General features: G+C 38.8%; 1 protein-coding gene across 1 annotated transcript in view; it reads left to right on the forward strand.

The window, feature by feature from the left end:
- The window catches only part of ppp2r5eb (protein phosphatase 2, regulatory subunit B', epsilon isoform b), a 93,543-nt gene that overhangs the window by 58,154 nt on the left and 8,159 nt on the right, over positions 1–27,230 (forward strand). The window contains exons 4-10 of the mRNA XM_048537752.2: positions 6,607–6,699; positions 9,588–9,718; positions 12,290–12,349; positions 15,620–15,728; positions 21,935–21,988; positions 22,080–22,130; positions 26,522–26,641. Coding sequence (XP_048393709.1) covers positions 6,607–6,699; positions 9,588–9,718; positions 12,290–12,349; positions 15,620–15,728; positions 21,935–21,988; positions 22,080–22,130; positions 26,522–26,641 — 618 coding nt within the window. The remainder of the gene's footprint in view (positions 1–6,606; positions 6,700–9,587; positions 9,719–12,289; positions 12,350–15,619; positions 15,729–21,934; positions 21,989–22,079; positions 22,131–26,521; positions 26,642–27,230) is intronic.

The raw sequence follows: 27,230 nt of genomic DNA on the forward strand, positions 1-27,230 counted from the left end.
TCCAAGGATCTGTATCCCTCTGCTCCCTGCCCATTCATGTATCTAGACAGATAGATCTTAAATGACGCTCTGATGAAGGGTCTAGGCCCGAAACGTCAGCTTTTGTGCTCCTGAGATGCTGCTTGGCCTGCTGTGTTCATCCAGCCTCACATTTTATTATCTTAAATGACGCTATTGTGCTTGCCTCTACCACCTCCACTAGCAACGTGTTCCAGGCACCCACCACTCTCTGCGCAAGGAACTTTCCACTCACATCTCCCTTAAATTTTTCCCGTCTCACCTTGAAATCGCGACCCCTAGTAATTGAGTCCCCCACTCTTGGGGTTGGGAGGTGCTGTGGGGCGGTGAAGAAAGTTTCTTGCTATCCGTCCTATCTATACCTCGTGATTTTGTAGACCTCAATCGGATCCCCCTCAACCTCCGTCTTTCTAATGTAAATAATCCCAGTCTACTCAACCTTTCTTCATAGCTAGTGCCCTCCATGCCAGGCAACGTCCTGGTGAACCTCCTCTGCATCCTCCAAAGCATCCACATCCTTTTGGTAATGTGGCGACCAGAACTATACGCTATATTCCAAATGCGGTCGAACCAAAGTCATAAACAACTGTAACATGACCTGCGAACTCTTGTAGTCAGTACCCTGTCCGATGAATGAAAGCATGCCATATGCTGCCTTGACCACCCTATCGACCTACATTGCCACCTTCAGGGTACAATGGACCTGAGCACCCAGATCTCTCTGAGCATCAGTTTTTCCCAGGGCTTTCCCACTTTCTGTAGAGTTCGTTCTTGAATTGGATCTTCCAAAATGCATCACTTCTTATTTGCCTGGATTGAACTCCATCTGCCATTTCCCCACCCAACTCTCCGATTTATCTACGTTCTGCTGCATTCTTCGACAGTCTCCTTCACTATCTGCTACTCCACGAATCTTAGTGTCATCTGCAAACTTGCTAATCAGACCACCTACACCTTCCTCCAGATCATTTATATGTCTCACAAACAACAGTGGTCCCAGCACAGATCCCTGTGGAACACCACTGGTCACAGTTATCCGCTTTGAGAAACTCCCTTCCACTACAACCTTTTGTCACCTGTTGCCCAGCCAGGTCTCTGTCCATCTAGCTAGTACATTCTGGACCCCATGTGACTTCACTTTCTCCATCAGCCAACCATGGGGAACCTTATTAAATGCCTTACTGGAGCTCATGTACATGTACAGCCCTTCCCTCATCAATCAATTTTGTCACTTCCTCAAAGAATTCTACCAAGTTGGTAAGATATGACCTTCCCTGCACAAAACCGTGCTGCCTATCACTAATAAGCCCATTTCCTTCCAAATGTAAATAGATCCTATCCTTCAGTATCTCCTCCAGCTTCCCTACCACTGACGTCAGACTCACTGGTCTATAATTACCTGGATTATCCTTGCTACCCTTCTTAAATGGGGTACAACATTAGCAATTCTCCAGTCTAAAGGGACCTCACCCGTGCTCAAGGATGCTGCAAAGACATCTGTTAAGGCCCCAGCTATTTCCGGTCTCGCTTCCTTCAATAACCTGGGATAAAACCCATTGGACCTGGGCACTTGTCCACCTAATGCCTTTTAGAATACCCAACACACTCTCCCTCCCCCACCCTCTCCATGCTGACTTGACCTAGAGTAATCAAACATCTGTCCCTAACCTCAACATCTGTCATGTCTCTCTCCTCCGTGAATACTGATGCAAAGTACTCATTAAGAATCTCACTCATTTTCTGACTCCTCGCATAACTTGCCTCCTTTGTCCTTGAGTGGGCCAACCCTTTCTCTAGTTACCCTGTTGCTCCTTTATGTGTGAATAAAAGGCTTTGGGATTTTCCTAAGCCCTGTTTGCTAAAGATATTTCATGACCCCTTTTAGCCCTCTTAATTCCTCATTTCAGATTGATCTTACTTTCCCGATATTCTTCAAAAGCTTTGTCTGTTTTCAGTTGCCTAGCCCTAATGTATGCTTCCTTTTTCCTATTTGATAGTCCCACAATTTCACCTGTCATCCTGGTTCCCTAATCTTGTCCTTTCTATCCCTCATTTTCACAGGGACATGTCTGTCCTGCACTCTAATCAACTTCTCATTAAAAGCCTTCCACATTTCAAATGTGGATATACCCTCAAATGGTTGCTCCCAATCCACATTCCCCAGCTCCTGCCAGATTTGGCTATAATTGGCCTTCCCCCAATTCAGTGCACTTCCTTTAGGACCACTGTCGTCTTTGCCCATCAGTATTCTAAAACTTATAGATTGTGATCACTATTCCCAAAGTAATTGCCTACTGAAACTTTAATCACCTGGCCGGGGTCATTCCCCAACACCAGGTCCAGTATGGCTCCTTCCCAAGTTGGACTATTTACATACTACTCTAGAAAACCCTTCTGGATGCTCCTTACAAATTCTGCTCCATTTAAACCCTTAACACTAAGTGAATCCCAGTCAATGTTGGGAAAGTTAAAAAATCTCCCATTACCACCACCACCCTGTTGCTCCTACATCTTTCCATAATCTGTCTACATATTTGTGCTTCTATCTCACTCTTGCTGTTGGGAGGCCTGTTGTACAGCCACAACATTGTTACCGCACCCTTCCTATTTCTGAGCTCTGCCCATTATAGTCTACCTGCTCGAGTCCTCCATAATGCCCTCCTTCAGTTCTGCTGTGACGTGTGTTCCAGCAACGAGAATTGGCTATAACGTGATTGACAAATAAGGAGTGCTATTTCTAAAACACTAACTTGCATTGGCTATAATACAGTTCCGTCAAGTAGGTATTTGGTTGTCAACGTGTGGAGCTGGATGAACACAGCAGGCAAAGCAGCATCTGAGGAGCACAAAAGCTGACGTTTTGAGCCACGACCCTTCTTCTGTTCAAGGGTCTAGCACTGAAACGTCAGCTTTTGTGCTCCTAAGATGCTACTTGGCCTGCTGTGTTCATCCAGCTCCACACTTTGTTATCTCGGATTCTCCAGCATCTGCAGTTCTCATTTATATCTAGTTGTCAAGAGCTCTTTGACAGCTGTAATGTAGAAATTCTCATCAAAACTGAAAAGAAAGAAGGCAGCAGATTTGTTATCGGGGAAAGTAAGCCGTAGGGGAGAGTGAAAAACAATATATCTAACTTGAAGGGAAACACTGCAAGGCGTCAGACCCAGGTGCAACAAGAGGCTCCAGCCTATTTAAGTAATTAATCAGATCATGGTTGACTTGCGTTTCAACTTGATTTCCCCATCTTTGCTCCATATCCTTCGATACTCTTATGGTGTGATGATAAGATCACTGAAGGAGTCTTAGTTGCAATGGCATCATACACATATGTATGTCACAGTCTGGAACTATGGATAGTGGTGGTAGAGTACCCAATGTTCTTTTAGTCACACGGCTGACCAGGAAAATATCTCAATCTTACAGTCTGCTACTGGCAATGTTGGAAGAATTTGCTGATTGATACTCAGTCATTTTAGTCACGTTGTGAACACACCTTCCCTGGCCATTTGAGATTTGAGGAAGGACTTGAACCTAGATCTTTCTTACAGAGGCTTGTATCTTTCACAGACTCAGGATGTTATAAAGAGCTTGACAGCCAGTGAAATATTTTTGAAGTGCAGTCATTGCAGAAAATACAGCAGCTAATGTTCACACCACACTCTCCCACAAGCAACAATGTGATAATGACCAGACGATCTGTCATTGTGTTGTTGACTAAGGGATAAGTATTGACCAGGACACCTGGGTAACTATTCTGCACTTCTTGGAAATTGTGAGGATAGTTGTGTAAACCTGATAAGGTGTGGCGAAGCTGCTGTCACAGCTGGACCAACCTGTCTGAATAGCTGACAGTAGTGTTGCCCTTTGCGTCATGCTCTTTCGGTGGTCTGTTCCTGATCCAGCTTTTCCCATAGGCCCTGATATTTCTATAGCACGTTTTTCTATAACGTGATGTTGCACTGAAATGACATTATCACGTTTTAGCAGAACCTACTGTCATGCAGTTGACAGATTTTATATGCTGAAGAATCCTAGTCACATCTAAAATTGAGTACGGAATGTTTTTAACTTTGTATGGCCCTTCAACAATGAGGAGGTAAAAACATGGAGGCATTCTTTGTCATTTTCTATTTGAGAAAATAGTGAAACAACTGAAGAGGGAAACAGGACATTACCCATGCCAAGCAAGTTGGCAGATGAAGCGTAGAAAATGTATGCATTGCTCTTGAAGGAGGTTTTTAAGGATTAATGATTCGTTGGAGTGATGCTGATCAGGAATTCAAACAGAAAATACTGCAGACAAAATGTAGCTGAACTACAGTGGTGAAACTGGAGGTAAACACTGCGGTTGTTGCAGCAGGGGTGACTTAAAATACTTTTTTAATGTCAAAAGGAACAAGAACTTCTGTTCTTTGAAATTATTCCACTGAACCATAGCTATTTTAAAGGGTACAAGCTAAAAATGTTTAGGCTGGAAAAGGGCATGCCTTTCCATCTGGAGAATGCAGTGAATCCTGGTTCTCTTGCTCAACATGCAGTTAGTGATACTTTTTCTCAGGAAAAGTAGAAGTAGGAGTCGCTTTAAAAAAATACTTCTGGGCAGAATTGATTGACTTCTAGATAGTGATTTGGTTGGAGTGAAGTTTGTAATGTTGCCCATAATCTCAAAATCCAAGTGAGGAAGACCCAGCAGTGTTCGAGCAACCAGTTTCAAAACATTTCGACAGTTACGCAGCATCTGGAGAGAGAAGCAGTTAATGTTTAGAGTCTGGTATGAGTGTTAAGAACTAGACTGTCTCCACAGACACTGTCAAATCTGCTGAAATTCTCCAGCCTTTTGTTTATTTCAGATTTTTCAACATCTGCAATGTATTGTCTTTATTCAGGATTTTAAAATATTGAGTGGTAATGAGAACAATGGCGGAACAAATTTCATCACCAGACGAAGTAATAACACAAACAAATGTTTGAGTAGCTGATTCAGAGATAAGCAAGTTGACACAGTTTACACTGCAGCATAGGCAGACAAAGATCTAGAGTGGGATTACATAAAAATGGGCATCTGATGAGAAAGTGGGGACATTCTCTGGATCATGAATGGACAGTTGTTCATCTGATAGTGGTACTGTCACGTTTAATAATGCGATGCTGCGAGTAGCACATGAGGTTTATATGGTAAGACACGAATATGAAAAATGTGAGCATCAACAAGCAGAAATTTTACCCTGGTCAGGACTTCATAACGGCATAATGCAGTTTTATAAAGTCACACCCAATGTATCAGGCAGTGGGGACACCTCAACATAATAAGCAAGATGAAGTCCAGTCACAAACACTGGCTTTGGAGAGAAACCGTTGGACTTTCAAAACAGTCATTAAAGGAAATTGTTTTGCATGCTTACAGAATTAGGAAAAAGGGTTTTAGATTCCTTGCAATTTGCTGCAAGAGATTGTCCAATTGAATCTACTGGGTTCAGTCCGTTCAAATTGATCTATGGTTCTGAGATAAGAGGCCCACTAAAACTGGTCATGAGAACAGTTCTTGGTGATGTTCATGAGCGATAACAAGAAATCTCCTCTGATGGGGTCTGCATTGTTTTTAAGGCAAGGAGGTGAATCCTCAAAATATTGTCCCTTTTTTTTAGAGATAGGAGTGTGCAAAATACCGTGGGAGTATTTTTAAAAATACTAACTGGCAAAAATGCTACAACTGGAACATTTCAAAAAGGAAATCAAGTATTAACGATATTACGTTTGCAAGGTGAACCTCTGAAACTAAGTTTTAGTAGTCCACATGAGGTAGTTGGGTGGGTCAGCTAAGTGAATTATCTGGCAGATGCTCCTGATTGCAGAAAGAATTAGAGAGGAAGATGATGAAAAGCAAATGTGTCAAGTGGTCAGAGTAGTACAGGAAGACTAAAACGGTGAGTGAGGTAGGAGAGGTAGGTAGGTCACAAAGTAAATCTCCCAGTCCTCAATTATACTGAAACATTGGGGCAGTTAAGCACTCGTATTTATGTATTTGGATCTAATAAAGTTACTGAGGAAATTCAAGGTAATCTGTAGAGATACACCAGAATGTACAATATAAGCTAATCATGACGTAGATTTATCAGAATCAGTACCAATAAAATGACACCTCTTATTGATAATGTTCTGGAAAGGAAGAATCTGTATATGCTTGAGAATCACCTGAGTGAACCTAGCCAGGCAGCTGGAATTCATCAGTGATGTAAGTGTCTAAACTGAATGGGTCGACTGAATTCTGCATATACTACAAAGAAGTAAATGCAGTAGCAAAAACCAATTCTTACCGTACTTCTCAATTAGAGTTGGCAGTGTTTTATTCCTTTCTGGTAAATAACATTAACACCAAGAGCTAAAGAAATTTTTGCTAAACCACTGAAATATTCTTTTGCATGTGCTTTCACTACTCGTTACTCTTTTTGAGAGTGGGGAGAAATTTGTGAAATCAGCGAGAAATGATGGTTAAAATCTGCCCCTTTCAAACCTGATCTGCTTTCTGGTAGCTTTACATTTAGAAATGAATGAGTTTTTACTCTTTTGTAATTAACTTATCTATTTCAGCTTGTATATGAGTTCTTCATTCGGTTTTTGGAGAGTCAAGAATTCCAACCGAGTATTGCCAAAAAATATGTAGATCAGAAATTTGTATTGCAGGTGCGTGTGAACTGTTTTTTTTTTGACTAGATAAATAATTGTTCATTGCTTATACTTTCTACCAACCAGTTGTTCTTGAAGATAAGGTATGGAATAGTATAGAGTCAATCAAACAGGCCCATCAGCCCAACAAGCCCATGACGAGCATTATCCCAAACTAAACTATTGCCACCTGCCTGCTTCTGTCCCATATCCCTCAAAACCTTTACTATTCATGTATCTTTCCAAATGTCTTTTAAACATTGTAATTTTACCAGCATCTAACACTTGCTCACGAGTCGTTCCACATGCGAACAGCCCCATGGTGTAAAAAAAAGCCACTCCTATCTTTTTTAAAATCTCTCTCCTCTCATCTTACAAATACACACTCTAGTCTTGAAAACCCTTCTCCTAAGGAAAAGACAATCAATGTTAACTTTATCTATAATGTCTCATTATTTTATAAACTTGTATCACATCGCCTTTCAACTTCCTACGCTCCAATGGAAAAAGTCTCAGCCTATCCTGTCTTTCCAAACTGTTCACCAATGTCCTGTGCAACCTGAACGTGACTTCCCAACTCCTAGGCAATCATACCAGACACCTTTTTAACCACCCTGTCTATATGTGATGCAAACTTGAAAGAGTTATGTACCTATGCCCCTAGGCCCCACTGTCCTACAGCACTAGCCAAAGCCCTACCATTAATTGGATAAGTCCTACCCTTGTTTGTTGTACCAAAATGCGATGTCTCGCATTTATCTGGATTGTACTCCAATTGCCACTTTTCAGTCCATTGACCATTTGATCAAGATTGCTTTGTAATCTTAGAGATCCTTCTTCACTGACGACTATGTCACCAATTTTTAGTGTTGCCTGCAAGCATACGAACAATGCCTGTTATACTCTCATCTAAATTATTCACAAATGAAAAGCAAAAAGAGTACCTAGAACTGATTCTTATGGAATGCTGCTGGTGACAGGACTCCAGTTTGAAAAGCAGCACTCCACTTCCCCTGTCTCCTGCTGTTAAACCAATTATGTATCCAATTGGCAAACCACCCGAAATCCCTTTTGACCTAACTTTACTAATTAGTGTACCATGCAGAACTTTGTCAAGGGCTTTACTCAAATACAAATCAACAACATCACTACTCTGCTATTAATTTTTTTGGTAAGTTCCTCCAAAGACTCAATTAAGTCTTTGAGACACAATTTTTACTCTCATACTGACTATCTCTGACCAATTTTTGCCTCTCTAATATATCTGTAAATCCTATCTTTTTTAATCACCTCCATCAACATACCCACAATTGAAGTCAGACTCTCAGGTCCGTAGTTCCCTGGCTTTTTGTTACAACCTCTCTTAAACAAAGGTACAAATTAGCTACACTCCAGTCATCAAGCACCTCGCCCGATTATAGATGATACACATATTTCTGCAAGGGGCCTTATGATTTCCTCCCTTATTTCCCACCGTGTTCTGGGATACATTAGATCAGGCCTCGGAAATTGATCTACCTTTTTATTCTATAAGGTAGCAAAATATACTGGCATTGTGTGTATATTTAAGTTTGAGTATAGGTGATACTTTGAATATCCTTTTGCAACATTGTTTTAAAAAATGTTCAGTGATTTACTATTCATTTCCCTTTAAAGCTTCATGAAGTTGTGGTTCCTTGGTTTTGCATTAATAGTTTTGTACATGTCTTCCCTAAAATGTATCTGATCTGTTCCAATTTGATTATTTTGGATTCAAAACTTATTGTAGCTTCCTAGCGCCCACAAAAATTCTTCTGTATTCTCTGGGTCAGTGGTTAGTACTGCTGCCTCACAGCGTTAGGGACCCGGGCTCAATTCTACCTTTGGGCGACTATCTGTGTGGGCTTTCTCCCACAGTCCAAATGTGCAGGTTATGTGGATTGGCTATGCTAAACTGCCCATAGTGCGCATGGATTATCCATGAGAGAATGCAGGCGCACTGTAGGGATTCTATACACCTCCATCTATCTGTGAAGTTGTAATTTGGTAAAGCTGCAGAGAAAATCCCAGAAGAAACCTTCCAGTATAAATGAGGATCTTCTAACGTGTAGTGGAGTGAATAAGGTAGTTACAAACTTACTCTTGATCACGACAATCATTTAGCGGAGACTGAGGTTCATTGACTTATGTGCCTTTGTATACCAAAAATAGTCAATGTAGAACATTTACCAGGCAATTATGAAGGCCTTTACCCCAAAGTGGTGACATTCATGCTCCTATGGGAGAACTTGATTCGCTACTTCCCCCTTTATGCATTTTGCTTTAATCTCAGTTTCAGATTCCGTCATTCTAGGGGCAGGTGTCAATTGGATCATTGCTTTAAAATTAGATTTCCATGCGTTGACACACACTACCACGTTTTCGGTTTCAATAATTCCTGCTCTGTCGCTGATCACACTCAGTGTGTTAGCACACTGCCCAGAACCTTGTGATATTGAACTTAGCAACCAATGATATAAAATATTATTTCCACAATTTAATTGTATGATGAGAAAAGTTATGAAACATTTGAACAGCAGTGAATTCTGTGTGTGTGTGAAAACGTGTCAGAGGGCAGACTATTGAGTTGAAAGTTGACTAGAATATTGCGATCTTTCAATCGCTACAATAATCCATTAGCAAAATGCTAGGATTAGTTCCTGTTGTGACTTATAATTTTGACTTGATTAAACATATGTTAGATTTCTGAACAAAAGTAGAATTATCAAATGCTTCTAGAGAACAAAGTAAGATTGCATTTTATTACAATTGACCTATTGAAATGAAGATGAAGGTATGGTGACTACAAAAAAACCAAATCAAACTTATCTGTAAACTGGGCAAGAGCTTTACAGGAAAGGTGAAGTTATATTTTTGGTAATTTTCAGCTTTTAGAATTATTCAACAGTGAAGATCCCCGAGAGCGAGACTACCTGAAGACTGTTTTACACAGAATTTATGGGAAGTTTCTTGGACTTAGAGCGTTTATCCGGAAGCAAATTAACAATATTTTTCTACAGTAAGTGTTGTTATTACCTATTGTGTCGAATATTTGACTTGAGAATAATGAAGAATTATGTTCAAGCGTATTTTGTTGGGGGTAAATGAAGGGAGTTAAGTGATTCAATATGAGGATGCTGAGTAGTATTCAGCACTAATTTAAGATCTGTGTCAAACTTGTACCTCAAAGTTTTCTGCCTTGTGCATAGTTCATAGTGGTTACCGTAGTGAATGCAGGTGCTTTGCCATAAGGGAACTGCGACATGCTTACTGAAGCTTCCACTACTTAGCAGGCCATTAACACCAAGAGAATGGAATCTGTTTAGCTTCACCCCTTGTCTTAACCAAATCACTGCTCTCGGTGCGATAATTGAGCAAGCAATTGGCATCTTCCTGGATTTGCATCAAAGCTCTTTCCAATCTCGTGTGATAATTTAGTCAAATTGAATTCTAATGATGAATTCTTGATTCAATGCAATGTTGATGCAAGTCCTTTCTAAGTGCTTTGATTCTGGGATCTTGTCCACAGATCCCTGAAGCTGGCAGATCAGGTTAATAAGGTCATGCAGGACACCTGTCTTTATTGATCCTGGTGTAGATTACAAGAGCAAGGAGGTCACTTTGATGCTGTACAGAACTTTGGTTAGGCCACAGATAGAGGTGCTGTGTGCACTCCTGGCGTCTGCGTTGTGAGAAGGATGTGATTGCATTGGAGGCGTACACAGGAAATTTACCAGAATGATGCCTGGGATGGAGCTTTTCAGCTATGAAGAGAAACTGCATGAGCTTGGGTTATTTTCCTTGGGGCAGAGAAGGTTTTGGGGGCGGGGGAACTGATGGAAACTTATAAGGTGCGTGGACAGGGTGAACAGAAAGCAGATGTTCTGCTTAGTTGAAGGATCGGCGGGGGGAGGTGGCATGATATTAAAATGGAAGGCAGCAGGTTTAAAAGAGTTTGAGGAAAAACCTTTTCACCCAGAGGGTGGTGTGGGTCTGGAATGCACTGCCTGGGAGGGTAGTTGAGATGGGAAATCTTACAATCTTTGAGAAACTACTTGGATGAGCACTTGAAATGTCATAATATTGAGGGCTATAGACCTAGTGCAAGAAATTGGAACTAGTGTAGGCCATAGCACGTTTCTTGGTAGTATAGACTTGATGGCCAAAGAACCCTTTTTTAAGTGTATGACATGAAATTTTGATAAATTAGGAACATTAAAAAAAAGGTCATCAGCCCTTTGAGCCTTCACTGTCATTCAGTGCAATCATGGCTGATCATCCACTTCAGTATCATACTTGGTTTGCTAGAATCAGTTGGAATTTTTATAAATTGTAATTTTTAGCATGTTATGAAGTATTATCTAGATTGCCTGGAACAGATTTTTCAGCACATTTTCAAATAATTTGCTCTTTTAATAAATATGTTAATATCCTCACTCCTACTCACATTATACAGTCTGCCACCTTATCCACTCACTTAGCTTTCCTTTTTCTCTGTTCTTCTCGCAGCTTGCATTCCTGTGTAACTTTGTATCTCAGCAAACTGAGATGCATAACTCTTTTTCGAAGTCCTTAATGTTGATTATTAATGACTGTGGCCTCAGCACCGATTTTCATGACGAGTCACAGCTAGTGAACCTGAAAACATGTTGTTGCCCTTTGCTTCCAGTTTATTAACAAATCCATGTTAATATGTTACCCCATTTTCATTGATTTGATCTTGTTAAATACCTTTTGGACATCCAAGCATACTACATGTAGTAGATACCCTTTATCTGTCTTTGTAGGTATGTCCCCAAAAACTTAAAGCTTTAGTCAAATGTTGTTATTTTCCGTTTATAAAATCATGTGAACGTATTTTCCGTTTATAAAATCATGTGAACGTAAGCCATTTATTATATGGTGTTGTAAGTTAAGTGCTCCTTAATATAACCCGACAGCTGATGTCAAACCAATTGGCCTGTAATTTCTTGTTCTCTCTCCTTGACAATAGAATCTATATTTATTTAAGAATGGGTGTTTTATGGGAAAATGGTTAAGGCCACATTTGGAACAGCTATGATCTTTCTCAATTGTAGAGCAGACTCTTAGCTGAATGTCCTATTCTTGCTCCTGTTTTTTGTGTTCTCCCCAACCTTTCTTGAATAGGAGTTACACTTGCTAATTTCCAATCTGAAACCTCTCTGGAATCTGGTGACCATTGGTAAATTGTAACCAGTGCATCCACTATTTCTCTCCTTTCTGAATAAGTAACAGATGAGATCTTCTAATTTATAATTTTCTGAAATGCAAGTGAGGTAAGTAATAAAATATGGTACGCTGGTCACAAATGTTGAAAATTACATCTGCGGCATTTCTTAGCTAGCTAGCTGTACATTGACTATGTCAACATCCTGCGTGTAATTTCAGGTTTGGACTCTGTACTTCAGTATACTAAAATAATGTATTTTAAGTTTTTGAATGTTTTTGCAACTATCTGGGCATTGTTATTACAAGTTTCACTGTTTTTGTATTGTTTTTATTTTTCTTTCCAGTAAAAAGTGTTGCTTGCTGTTTAAGTGCGCACTTTCAACATCAGTTTTCTTTGCAGATTTATTTATGAAACAGAACGTTTTAATGGTGTAGCAGAACTTCTGGAAATATTAGGAAGGTAAGCAACTTCCTCCTAGGATTTTTCATTTTTCTTTTCTCGAAGTTGTTGAATTAAGCTTGGTTATGAATTCATAGAATTCTGATACTTGTATGAAATGGCTGTCTTTAATAATTCATAACCTCAAAATGAAGACTCCCTTGGGTAGTAGTGACCGAAATATAACTCCATTTTACATCCGATTTGAAAGGGAGATGTTTGGGTCTCGGAGTAATACTTCGAACTCTGTTAAATATAGCTACATGAGCTTGAGAATTGAGCTAGCTGAAGTGACCTGGCATTCGGACTAGTGGATGTATGTATGGAGATGCCATTAATGAGGATAGTTTGAAATACTGTTAAATATGTTTCTATTGTAAAGAAAACTTCTCAAGAAAGGAGCCACCATCTGTGGTTAAATAAAGATGTTTGGGAAAGAATCTAACAATGAAAAAGTATATAACTGCACCAGCATGACTGACTGACAGGTTGGATACTTGGTCAGAATATTAAGAATGTCAAAGAATAGCAACAAGGTTACTTAGAAGGAAGTTAGCTAGGAAACTAAAATTGGAGAGCAAGAACTTTTTAAAAAGGAGTATAAGTAAATTGTGTTGCTCTAGAGAGTGAGATTGGGGAATTAATAGTAGATAGTAGTTTAATGAAGAGTGCTGGAGGGCATGCCAGGACCAACAGACATATCTAAAAATGAGGTCAACCTGGTGAAGCTACAAAACAGGACTACTTGTGTGCCAAACTGCATAATGAGCAAGTGGTGGACAGAGCTAAGCAATCTGAGAATGAACAGATCAGATCAGATCAGGTCTAATCTGTCATGAATGGCTGTGGACAGTTAAACAACTCGCTACAAAAGGACGTTGCACAAATATCCCCATTTTCAATACCGAGGGAGCCCTGCACATCTGTTCTAAAGACGAGGCTGATGCATTGTCAACAATCTTCATCTAGAAGTACTGAGTCATTGATCCATCTTGGCTTCCTCTAGAGATCCCCAGCATCAGAAATGCCAGTCTTCAGCCAATTCAGTTCGCTCCACGTGATATCAAGAAGTGGTTGGAGGCATTGAAATCCTGCTAAGTTATAGCCCCAGTTACAACCCTGCAATAGTATTGAAGACTTGTGTTCCTGGACTTGCTGCATCCCTAACCTAATTGTTTCTGTATCAAAAGCAATATTGCCATCTATCAATTATTTGGAAAATTTGCCCAGTTATGTCATGTACATAAAAAGCAGGACAAATCCAACCCGGCTATTTACTGCCTCATCAGTAAAGTGATGGAAGGTATCATTGACAGTGCTATCAAGCAGCATCTGCTCAGAAATAACATGCTCAGTGATGCCCAGTTTGGGCTCTGCCAGGATCGCTTGGCTCCTGACCTCATTACAGCCTTGGTTCAAACATTGTCAAAAGAGCTGAATTCCAGAGGTGTGGTGAGCTTGACAGTCCTTGACATCAGGACTGCGTGCGATTGAATCTGTCAACAATGACTCCGGCTGTGTGAGGGCTCTGTGGGACATTGAGGCAGGGGTGAAATTCTCTGCTGGTTGGAGTAATACCTAGAATGTAGGAAGATGATCATAGTTGTTGGAGGTCAGTCATCTCAGCTCCAGGACAACTCTGCAGGAGTTCCTCAGGGTAGTGTCCTTGTCCAACCATCTTCAGCTGCTTTCATCAATGACCTTCTCTTCATCATAAGGTCAGAAGTGGGGATGTTTGCACAATATTTAGCACAATTTGTGACTCCTCAGATACTGAAGTACTCATGCCCAAATACATAAAGTCCTGTACGATATCTAGGTTTAGACTTAGAAAAGGAAAGCAACATTCATCCCACATGAATGTCAAGCAATGCCCGTCTCCAACAAGAGACAATCTAAACACAACTCCTTAACGTTCAGTGGTGTTGCCATCGCTAAATCCGTCACTGTCAACATCCTTGAGTAGCCTACATTCTAACCGAACCAGATGGATTAAATGCAGGAAGGATGTTTCCGATAACCATGAAGTCCAGAGCAGGGATCAAATTCTAAGGATACAGGAGAGTCGTTTAGGGCTGAATTAGGAAATTTCTTCACCCAGACAGTGGTGACACTGAAATTTTACCATAGAAAGTGATTGACAATGAAACATTGTTCTCCAGGAGGAGTTGTGTAGTTCTTGGGGCTAAAGGGATAAAATAGTATGGGGAGAAAGTGGGATCAGAGTATTGAGTTGGATAATTAGCACAAAGGGCCAAATGGCCTACTGCTACTTTTTACATTTCTATGAAACTCTGCCTCAGAAGAGCTCAATACTGCTTTTTGCCTTTCCTTGCCCAACTGTATGGAGGAAATTCTTTCTCTCAAATTTGCACATGGGATTACGCACAATGTATCCCTCATTCCTGATGTTCCACTTTATCACAGATGTAAAATAAAAGAAACTGGTTGGTTGCAGATAGTTCAATTGAGTTCTGAACTGCAGCCAGATATTTACAAAATCCATATAGCTTCAGGCATTTACAAGCAGCTGCTGCTGGCTGTATAAAAACACTTCTTTGCGTGGCTTTTAGGGCAGTGGCCTGAAAATATTGGGTGATGTTGCACACAGGCATCCTCGGCTAACTGTACTCCAGCAAGTATGCCAAAAATAGGCATGCATTATTTAATAAAATACTTGCATAACATGTCTCTCACAGCCCATTGATTCAGTTTTTTTTAAGTCATATGCTGGCCTTCGTTTCTTTTCTCTTTGTTCAAAAACTTCAAACAAAACTTCAAAAAACACAGTGTGGGACTAGGAAGGAAGTAGAAGCAGGGGAAGAGAATGAGCTGTATGGTTGAAGAGCTGTCCACAATATTTCATCATTCTAACGATATTGATAGTTAGGACTACTTTACATATTTGCTTACTAAAATGTCCTTGAAAATGTTGATGGATTGATGCCATTGTGGTTTTCTAATCCAGTGCTTATGTTCTGCTACACTTACTTGGCACAGAGTTACATGTACTGCAACGCCTATCTATAATTTTGCTATAACTTAGATGTGAAATGGGAGGTTGGCTTACTGGATTTGTCAGACAAGGCCAGCATATAGGGATCTTCAATTTGGTGAACAAATGCCTGAAGTGTTTAAAAATGTGAGCATTGAGCTCCGTGTTACTCTTTCAATTGTTTCTATTTATTTTGATAAAAATCCTTTATGTAGAGTTCCTAGAGAAATTGTAGAGCATTGTATACGTTTATAAGGCTGTAGGTGGATAACCATTACTTGTTATTTTGTTGACAGTATAATAAATGGGTTTGCATTGCCCCTGAAAGCTGAACACAAACAATTTCTGGTTAAGGTTCTGCTTCCTTTGCATACTGTGAGGAGTTTATCACTTTTCCATGCACAGGTAGGAATGTTACTTGATCTGCTTCTAATTTTCTAGTACTCGGTTGCTCAGATTGAGATTGCTCATGTTCAGAAGTGAAAATGACCATTGATTTCGTCCATTTGTGAAATTGTGCAACAGAGGGCAGACATGATCATTCCCATTTCACTTTTCTCTCTATTTTGTGACAGTTTATTTTCTCCCTTTTAAAGGCTATATATCTAACATTCTCCCAAGCAGAGGAGAGAAGGGTATGAATTATTGCTATTTATATTTTGTTTTGTAGCCTTTTGGTATGCAACACATTTTGTAGCTGTTTGCATAGTTTGTCAGTGTTCTCTTGCAGCAAAACTAAATTACTTGTGCAATCTTCAGTAGCATTGTACTTTAAATTCATCCAGTCCTATTCGACTCCAACTTATCCTCTGGTCATTTGCAACTAAACAAGTTCTATTGTGAATTTTCCAGTCACAAACATGCTCAACACTTATCTTTTGTATTCCGTGGTCAAATGGTTTTTTAAAAATATGTGGCCTGGAATTTATTTCGAAAAATAATTTGTGAAGTCAAATAGTATTCTTTTTGACAACAAAATGCCATGGAAAAAGTTTATAGCACCCCAGAATAGATGCTGCTATGGGAAATGGTGCCATGATTCTTGAGTTCCACACAACCTTTTTATTCAATGACAAAGCTGAGTCCTTCCTTGCAAATTTGTAATACTTAAACTCTGATCCGGTTATGTTTTTGGCTAGCACTCGTGTTATTTGTTGATTTCTCCAACACTCTGTTTAAATTTATTTGGTGTACTCATCTTGAATGTAAACTGAGAACATGACTGATCAGTTTTTCCATTGTGTCTTGCCTGTTTCATATAAAAGGCAAGTTGGGGTGTTGGTTGACAATATTTCTGTACGGAGTTAATCTTCACTTGTGGTTGGTGGTGCAATTTCAAAAAGCTGACCCACATAACTCTCTTGAGCAGCTTCAATTTTGGATATGGCAAGTGTTTTTAAACACTATTCTGGTATGCTTTGCTCAGTTTTCAAATTAACTATTTTCTTATGAAGTTAGAGAAACAGGGCTCTTTCAAGCATTCTGAGAAGTTGCTATGAATACTGTTGAGTAAAATTTGATTTAATCTAGGAAACATAGGTAATTTGTGCACTGCAAGCTCTCTCAAACAGTGATTGACAAAGGTGATCTGCTTTAGTAATGAAGCAGAAATCACATTGAGAAATACTTTCTAAAAATATCAACATTTTTTTGGTATATTGCTGTATTTGTATGATTGGTTAAGCTATGCCATAGTGACCTTTGTTGTCTTTTCAGTGGAGAGTGCAAGTTATTGAAACATAATGTCAGATCTGGTTGCAATTTGTGTTCTGTTTTAAGGAACAGGACATGTTAATATTTCATATTTGCATTAATGCTAGCAGAAAAAAGCAACCAAAGCACCTGTTTAATGTTGGTCTGGCTTCATGAAGAGTGACTATTGTTGTGTATTGTATGGAGTTGGCATTCATCTGGCCGGATCAGTATAAGGGTTGTGAGACAGCATTATTTCTGGGCAATTTTCAGGATTTTACACTTTGTGTGGCGCTAGTTTGGAAGTTGTAAGCATATGATGAGAGAAAAAGATCTATTTTTCTTTTGTACATAATTGTGAATCTTGGGTTTTTTTACTGCTTAAAAACAAGTGGCTGTCTTATAAAAGTAAACATTTGCAACACTTGTGGATTAGGGTTAATACTGAAAGAGCCTGATATTTAATGCAAGATTAAAAAAACTTGTATGGAGTTCTGATTCAGAAGCCATAACCTTTGCTTTAAGTTTTTAAAAAAGCACGATAGGCGTCTTTTTAATTTACTTAAGTTTCATCTTACAATGGCTTGTGTGATCGTCAGTCTGTGGTGGCAAAGTTATTTTTTTAAAAGTTGATTTATATTGTTTGGCTCAAATTAATTAAATTTGAAAACTGTGCAACTTTGATCCAATCCTGGACTGCTTTCTTAAAAAAAATTCAGGGTAATTCATGACATTTTGGAATTATTCTCACTACCTTCATCTTCACTACCAGTGTTACTTGTATAACGTTTTGAATGTCACGCATATTTGTTCATAATGCAGTATGCTACTCTTGAGCACTGAAATATTTTCAATGATGTTTACTTTTCACATACAGTATAAACTTAGGTAGAATGGTAATCCAGTCAAAAAGTTGAGGTATGATGGGCAGTTAAGTATTCAGTCGATGTAAAGAAGCCAAAAACAAACACAACACTATATCTGACAGCATTTGATACATGTTAAAGTACATGACTTAAATTTGCTAGTAGTCATCGATAAAATGGAAAGAGAAATGAACCTAGAAACTGGTGAAACTAGATCTTCAATTCATTCCAGAAGGATTAACTTTGGCTGGGATATTGGAATGAGGATGCAGGGGTAAAATGATTAGAGAAATGAGTTAATTTATTGTAATTAAAGAAACCTCTATTAAAGGCGAATTCTGTGTAATTGCATTTGTGCGTTATTTAATACCTAGGAATGCATATGAGTTATCATTTTTGACGACAATATTATTCAAAATGGTTCCAGCAATTGGTGAACTTACATCCTTGTAAGGAAAAAATAATCTAGTACAGCACAAAAAAGGCAATGAAATATAAATGTAAATAATATTTAAGAGCAGCAATTTCAATGATTATTTAAGTTTTTCAAGCATGTGACTGAAATAGTTTGAGATTATGAAGTACAACAAATCTACTGTTCTGAAATGAAGTGTTTGTCAGAACTAGGAGGTGCATTATTCGATTAAACAAACACGGTAGGGAAGAACAGTCAGGTGTTCTGACTCTATCATGAGGTCTGTTATTGGATTTAATGGCTTCAAAACAGATTTGTTTAATAATTAAAAAGAAAGAATAGGATCCCCATATGTTCCATGACTGTATTTTGTGTTCAACTGTGTTGAAAGTTAGTACTTTCAGAAAGTGAGTGTGTTAGATAACCATGGCTTCTCTCACTGTTTGTTTATTTGTGAATTCAGTGAGGGCTGTTTCAGTGCTATGCCAGGGACAAAAACCTGATTGTTTGGATTCAAACTTTAATTTACAGGAAGATGGGTACAGATTTGAGAATTGATGATGCATTCAAAATCTTTGGAGGAGAAAGGAAACTACAATAGTAGTTGTTTTACTGAATAAGTAATTCAGTGGCTAATGGTCTTTATATCAAATTCCAAAAACACAACATAAAAAACAATTCAAAACTTCTGTAATGATTCTTGTCTGTTTAGCTTGGGAAATTAAATGCAGTCATAGAGGTGTACAGCACGGAAACAGATCTTTCGGTCCAACTTTTCAGTGCTGAACAGATATCCTGAATGAATCTCGTCCCATTTGCCAGCATTTAGCCCATATCCCTGTCATCCCTTACTATTCATGTACCCATCCAGACACCTTCTGAATGTTGTAATTTTACTAGCCGCCTCCACTTCTTCTGGCAGCTCATTCACGCCCCATCGTCTTAATTCAAGGTATGTCCTAAAAATCCATTTTGTTATCTACTGTTCCTTTGGAAAAGAAATGTACTAGCTTTTGTGAATCTAAATTCACAACTGTGAGCTTAACTCTTCACGGTATGCTGTAATTGCATATCAAGCCACCAAATGGAATGATTCACCCTCTCATTTTTGAAGATGTTTGAGGATACTTGATATCCACAATGAATGCCTTTTTTAAAAAAAGAAGCCTAAGAAATAGAGAAGGAGATCACAGACAAGAAAGCTCGTCTTGTGGTTGAAACAATTCTTCCGTGCTTTCTATTGATCTAGTACTTTTCTTTGGGACATTAGAAGTAAATGTGAAGAGTCCATGACTGGCTGTTATGTGTGGGCTGAAGATGTCTGCCTAATGGTGTGGCTGGTGACCATTTCTCAATAAGTGTTATGCCAATAGTTGCATTCATAAAGATTTCCAATGTGATATGATTTTGTTAGTCCTTTTGTTAGCTAATTATAAGGAAGTATTAGTGTATTGAGACTTGTCACTAATTCAGCTTAATCCAATTTAGTTTTTATGTATTGTCACTGTTTAATTACAAAAGCATTGCTGAAATCACAACTCATACTGACAATTTTGACGGAAGTTTTCAAAGTTTTGTGCTCCAGCATATCTCAAATGTGTATATTGTACTGGCTGCAAAGAAAGAAGATAAAATATTAATGATCTCTGGTTTTTTTTGCATTTTGTTTCACTTGGTTAATTAAAGTTACGAAAATGATATAAATTTTGGATTTTAGCTGCTACAATATTGCCATTTACAAGCATAGTTATGATTAGAATCTCTCAGTTGGCGAGACCAGATGGAAGGAAATGAAGCATATTTTTTGTTGTTGAGGAATTTTCCCGAGGTTGTTCTTGGAAAGTATTCTATTTGTTGTAATGGGAAAATTGCATTGTTGCCATTATAACAGCTGTAGGTGGTTGAACTGTAAGAAGGTCGTAAGAAACAACACTGCAGTACTCGAGGACAACAACTTGCAGAAGAACTATCAGAATTAAATTTAATATAATAAAATGAGAGGCTGGATGAACACAGCAGGCCCAGCAGCATCTCAGGAGCGCAAAAGCTGACGTTTCGGGCCTATACCCTTTATCAGAGAGGGGGATGGGGTAAGGGTTCTGGAATAAATAGGGAGAGAGGGGGAGGTGGACCGAAGATGGAGAGAAAAGAAGATAGGTGGAGAGGAGAGTATAGGTGGGGAGGGGATAGGTCAGTCCAGGGAAGACTGACAGGTCAAGGAGGTGGGATGAGGTTAGTAGATAGGAAATGGAGGTACGGCTTGGGGTGGGAGGAAGGGATGGGTGAGAGGAAGAACAGGTTAGGGAGGCAGACAGGCTGGACTGGTTTTGGGATGCAGTGGATGGAGGGGATGAGCTGGGCTGGTTGTGTGGTGCAGTGGGGGGAGGGGACAAACTGGGCTGGTTTTGGGATGCGGTGGGGGAAGGGGAGATTTTGAAGCTGGTGAAGTCCACATTGATACCATTGAGCTGCAGGGTTCCCAAGCGGAATATGAGTTGCTGTTCCTGCAATCTTCAGGTGGCATCATTGTGGCACTGCAGGAGGCCCAGGATGGATATGTCATCTAAAGAATGGGCGGGGGAATTAAAATGGTTTGCGAGTGGGAGGTGCAGTTGTTTATTGCGAACCGAGCAGAGGTGTTCTGCAAAGCGGTCCCCAAGCCTCCGCTTGGTTTCCCCAATGTAGAGGAAGCCACTCCTCCGCTCGGTTCGCATGCCTTCCTCTACATTGAGGAAACCAAGCGGAGGCTTGGGGACCGCTTTGCAGAACACCTCTGCTCGGTTTGCAATAAACAACTGCACCTCCCAGTTGCGAACCATTTCCACTTCCCCTCCCATTCTTTAGATGACATGTCCATCCTGGGCCTCCTGCAGTGCCACAATGATGCCACCCGAAGGTTGCAGGAACAGCAACTCATATTCCGCTTGGGAACCCTGCAGCCCAATGGTATCAATGTGGACTTCAGCAGCTTCAAAATCTCCCCTTCCCCCACTGCATCCCAAAACCAGTCCAGCCTGTCTCTGCCTCCCTAACCTGTTCTTCCTCTCTCCCATCCCTTCCTCCCACCCCAAGCCACACCTCCATCATCCTACCTACTAACCCCATCCCACCTCCTTGATCTGTCCATCTTCCCTGGACTGACCTATCCTCTCCCAACCTCCCCACTATACTCTCCTCTCCACCTATCTTCTTTTCTCTCCATCTTCGGTCCGCCTTCCCCCCTCTCCCTATTTATTCCAGAACCCTTACCCCATCCCCCTCTGTGATGAAGGGTCTAGGCCCGAAACGTCAACTTTTGTGCTCCTGAGATGCTGCTGGGCCTGCTGTGTTCATCCAGCCTCACATTTTATTATCTCGGATTCTCCAGCATCTGCAGTTCCCATTATCACAGAATTAAATTTAATATTTCTTTTTGATATCCAGTCTTCCACCTTTGTAATCTCAAGGATGGGTAGATATTTCGGGGTAAACCTCATTGTAATCTACGGCAATTTCTGCTGTCTTGATTGATTTTTGTATATTTCTATGCATATTGTACAAAGTTGTTGAACCTTTTTGGTGTGGATATGATAGTCACTTTTGTTTTGAAGGAAACTGTTCTTTTAACTCACTAACAGTCAGTTTACTTTTTTCAACAGTTGGCGTATTGCATAGTACAGTTTCTAGAAAAAGATCCAACATTAACTGAATCGGTATGTTTCACCAGTAATTCCCAATGAATACTCTGTTTTAAAACAATGCTAAATCTGGTCGATCTTAAAATATTTGTCCTGTGTGCTTCAGGTCGTCAGGGGTTTACTAAAGTTTTGGCCAAAAACCTGCAGTCAAAAAGAGGTAAGCAAACAGTTGGAACCTACACTTCTCTAAATATGTGGAAAGGAAGGTGTGCGCTGATATGATAAATGATGGAAAATTTTAATGACAAAACTAAAAGCAGTTCACTGTTAAATCACTCCAGTTGCTTCCATAGCACTCATGAGCACTTGACTGCACTGATTATCGTCAGAATTATGTTTCTATTAGACATTTTCCCTGCTGCTGAAGCTACTATCATTCAAAAAAATTTAAGTTCTCACTTTGAAATAATTTATTGGAAAGTTTTAAAAATCTGCTTTTTTGTTTTACGTTGATTAGCATATTGACTGAAAGATCTAATATAAAAGCATTCCTAAATATTTGTTATGATGTCACAAGGAAGTACTTACAATTCCATAATTACAAAAGAAAATTAAAGATCTGAAATACCCTGAAACAATTAATTTCTTGTACATTCTGTGCAGATCTGTTGTGAGCATACTAAGATGCAGGCTTCCTAAGTAGATTGAATGCTGCTATTTGACATAATACTGAATTTTGTAGAATTATTTTAAAATTGTGAAAATAGTTAACTGGCTTCTATAAGAATGAAAGAATCAGTTGGAAGCAAGAAATCTTGGAATGGTTGCAACACAGAAGTTATTTAACCCATTGCCAATGCAGATAATGTTAAGAAACAAATCATCAAGTATCATTTTCTCGCCTCTCTTCTTTCCCACCCCGCCTTCCTCCTTCCTCTTGCTCGTCCCCACACCCCAAGCACTACACTGTTTCTTTTCAACTAATCCCATTGATTGAGCTAGTCTTCACCATTCGCTATAATACCTCTGCATCCTTACTGAAGTGTCAAATCCATAAATGGATGAAATGTTCTAGTTGATAACAAACTAGTGTACTTAGCCTATATAAAACAATTTCTTTGTTTTTCTACCTGCCACTCTTTCTAAACCAAGGATACCTTGTTCTTTATTAACAGTTTTCTCAGCCTGTCCTGCCATCTTCAGTGAATTTAGCACGGCAACATCCAGGTCCCTCTGTTCTTACATCCTCTTTTTTTGAAATGTAACCTTTCTTTTATTTTATCTCCCAATGTCATTTCTCCCACAATAAATTACTTCATACATCTTAAGTATCATGTTAAATATCTTTGCCATGTGTACATGCACTCCATCAACCCTTGGCCTTTTAAAGCTCTACACTATCCCATCCTCAATTTGCCATGCTTCCAAGTTTGATATCATCAGCAAATTTTAATATTTTATGTTTAAGATTTAGATCACTTTAAATTTGTGTATACATCTTCATAAAGCGGAGCAGGGTCCTAATAATCAGCCCCTGGAGTGCTCCACTATACATTCTCCTCCAGTTGTAAAAAGCTGTTCATCATGCTAATTTGTTTCCTGTTACTCAGCCAATTTTTATATTGCCACTGTGTCTTTTTTAATCCATGAGCTCAAACTTCACTCACTCGGAACTCCCATATAGAATCACATCACTTGTGATGCTCTCACCAGCATATTCTGTTTAAAAAAAAAATTGGAAGTTAGCCTTGCTATTTTGCAGTAACATGTCTGTACTGCCTTTCCTTAATTAATCTCCATTTAGCTATTACCTTTGTCCCAGATTCTCAATTCCAAAACTTTTACATAGCACTGAGGTTAAACTGACCAAGCTGTAGATGGTGGATTTACCTTTTCACCCTTTTGTAAATGTGGCACCCATGTTGAAATTCTCCAGTCTTTTGACACAGGCTGAAGTCTGAAGAGGACTGGAAAATTATGGCCAATGCCTCCACAATTTCCACGCTCTCTCATATCAGTATCCCTGGATGCATCTCAACTGAACCTGGTGCCTTATCAACTTTGAGCACAAACCTCCTACCCAGTACTCCCCCCATCATATTCTACAACTCTTCAGATGGTCCTCTTGTTAAATATTATCTCACCAGTAATACCCTTTCCAATTTCTTCCTAATACCATTGTTGGGGGATTGTAACTCTGACTTCTGTTCTTTCCTCTTGGCAACCACCATTGTTGAAGTACACTCAGAATAGTTTAACTGATCAAAGCAACCAATAATGTGGCTATGATTTCCATTATTCCATGATTGATTAATTGAAATGCATGTCTTAGAGCAGGCTGCAGCATATGATTGGTTCATACAGGTGAATAAGTATTGACCACATTTGTTTAGCAGTTGGACATTAGTTAGTATGTTAACTGATATGACATGAAATTTCAACTGGAAGTGGGAGAATAGCTAGCATGAGAAATTCAGATTTCAATGTAATAATTTAAATGTGCAGCCCGACAGACTCTGGTATGCTATGACCAATTTTCATCTTTAATGTGTAAAATGTTCATTTTTGTTTGCAAATTTTTTGATTGTCAAGTTTCATTTTCAGTGAACTATAAGCTTTGCTTCAAAGAAACTTTCACTTTTGTTTCAAACTTCATTCCATTTCACAGGCTTGTGCCTTTTAAAATTGTTTTTCTGAAATAAAAACATGTCCTGGTGTCACAATTTCCATCTGTTCCCACTTCCCCATTGCACGGTGAGATCATCTATGTTCTGTGTGTCAGGTATGATTGACAGCCAGTCATCTCTGACACTGAACCAATCATATTCCAGGTTTCCAAGTCAGAATATGGGGACAGGCATTCCTGCTTATTCGGGTCACAGCAGCACCCCAAGACTTTGACAAAATAGTGATCCTGGTGAAGTAGTAAGACTGCTTATTACTCTTCTTTTCTGCATCATGAGCAGTAGAATTTTCTAAATTTAACCATATAGGACTATTGAAGAAATCATCTGTAAACCTATCAAATCCTTATTTGCTTGACCAAGTTTGTGTTTGAGAACGTAGGTTTTTGAGTGACTGTATTTAAACTCTTGGTCTATTGATAATCTGTGTGAATACAGTGCCGGCAAATAAAATGCATACACTCAACTTTTACTTGGGCATAAATTATTCTTTAAGACCCAATTTATAATTGGCACTGACTTGATGAAGATTTATTTTGGAACTCACAACTCCAATGTCAAGATGGGTAATATGGATTCGACCACCTGTAATAACCCTGTGCAATTCTCTTTCCATTGACTTCTTTTGAGTTGGGTGGCTAATTCACTACTACTCATTTCCTGCTTCTGTCAAAGTTGAAAATTCCATTCATTATTTTGAAAAGCAGTTTCAATTTAAATTTAGTAGAAGCAATATTTTAAAGATGCCAAGACACATCATAGGGTGCTATGTCCTTAATTTTTACCCCCAGTTTTCTTGAGTTGCACTTCTTTTATCACAGGTTTCCAAACAATGCAATAATTTTAAAATGTGATATTTTAAGAGTTCATTAGAGAGCTCAATGACACTGGGATAATAGAGTCGGCACAACATTGTGAGTCGAAAGGCCTGTACTCTGCTGTATATTCTATATTCTATGTTCTATGACACATCATTAAAAAATGATCCTAATTGCTTCCACCATAGAATGAAATGCAGTTTGTAGATTAGTATGATTTCTTTCAATAAAATCCAAAGTTTTATTAAGGAATAGCCTTTAAATGGCAATAAATATATTAGGATGGGATTGTTTTTTAATTTTGTACATATTTTTGTTAATACCTAGCCTTTTACATTAATAAAACTCGTCACATTGTCACCAATGTGACAAAGTGAAGATTGACTAAAGAGACACTTTAGTGTTGAGAGCTTAGTAAAATTTATGATTCTGGATTAGCAAACAAAAATCTTTGTTTTGGTAGTCTGTTTAGAATGTTATTCCTGAAATTAGAAACAGTGTGTGTCAGCATTATTGGCATTTTAAAAGAAATAGTGATATTTTGGAGTAATTCAAAGAGGTGCTAAATAAAATGATGTGCTGTAGTCCCCAACATCTCAGTTTTTTTTAAGCATGGAATGGAGCTTTTCAGATCAAATTGAGTTTCACTTCTGGCTTGTGCTGAACTAGTAGATCATTGTCTGTCTATAATAGTAAGGGTACCATGGTACTTCATTGCATTGCTTTACTCCTGGGTCCAACTGGGGAAATGTCAACCACTGCTAGAACTGAGAGAAGTGAATGTTCAATAAGGGGATGTTTAGGCCCCACATAATTAAACAATTTGTCAACATCACACACTGGAAGTTAAGCCACCTGGGTGGGGTAGCGGAGTGTTAATGGGATTTGTAGAGTGCTACCTTTTGATTAGTGGATATTTTCAGCAGAGATGCATAGGAAAGATAAACTTAAGAAATGGATTCAAGTATACAGAATTTACGGAAGTATTGTTATGTTGAATTATAAATCCACAAAGTTAAGTGACTTGCATTGAGAAAATCATAGTGAGTAAAAATATTTTGTTCTGAAAATGAATGACTTATTGATGTTGCTTTATTTCATACTAGGTTATGTTCCTTGGAGAGTTGGAAGAAATCTTGGATGTTATTGAACCTGCCCAATTTGTAAAAATCCAGGACCCACTCTTCAAACAAATCTCCAGATGTGTTTCCAGCCCTCATTTCCAGGTTAGAAGTTACTACTTGTGCCATAGCTGGAAGCAGTATTGCTGTTAGCACAACACAGTTCTGGGATTTTAACATCAATTATTTTCTGTAGATACAAAAATACATTCAGTCTTCTAGTGTAACCTATTAATTTGTTGAGTAGGGGTGTTTGGCAATAAATGAACATAAATACCTTTTTTGCTTTCTTTCCGTACATATTAGATATTTAACATTTCTCAAATTTTTGGAAGAAAAGTTGAGCATTAGTGGGTTAAATCTGCTACATCTTTTTAAAATAGTATTTACCCCTTCAAAATTGTATCGTAAGAAACTTTGATTTTTTTTTCCTGCCCTGATGTTTAAGTTGTTTAAAACAAATTGTAGCCTGTAGCTTGACCTCCTTTCCTACTAAAATGTGGCATTGTTTATTGAAAATTTGTCAGCATTCTTTTTAGATAAAGTTTTAAATAAAAATCATAATTGAGAGAAAGAACAGCAATATCATGCCACTAAATTTCTGATCACTGCCAAGAGAAGCCCAACACTAGAAACACTTATTCCCAAAATTAGCCTCTGGAGTTTTTGCTAAGTCTTCTTGAACTGCCTCTAG

This window comes from Stegostoma tigrinum, chromosome 10 (genome assembly GCF_030684315.1).
Source record: "Stegostoma tigrinum isolate sSteTig4 chromosome 10, sSteTig4.hap1, whole genome shotgun sequence".
Lineage (NCBI taxonomy): Eukaryota > Metazoa > Chordata > Chondrichthyes > Orectolobiformes > Stegostomatidae > Stegostoma > Stegostoma tigrinum.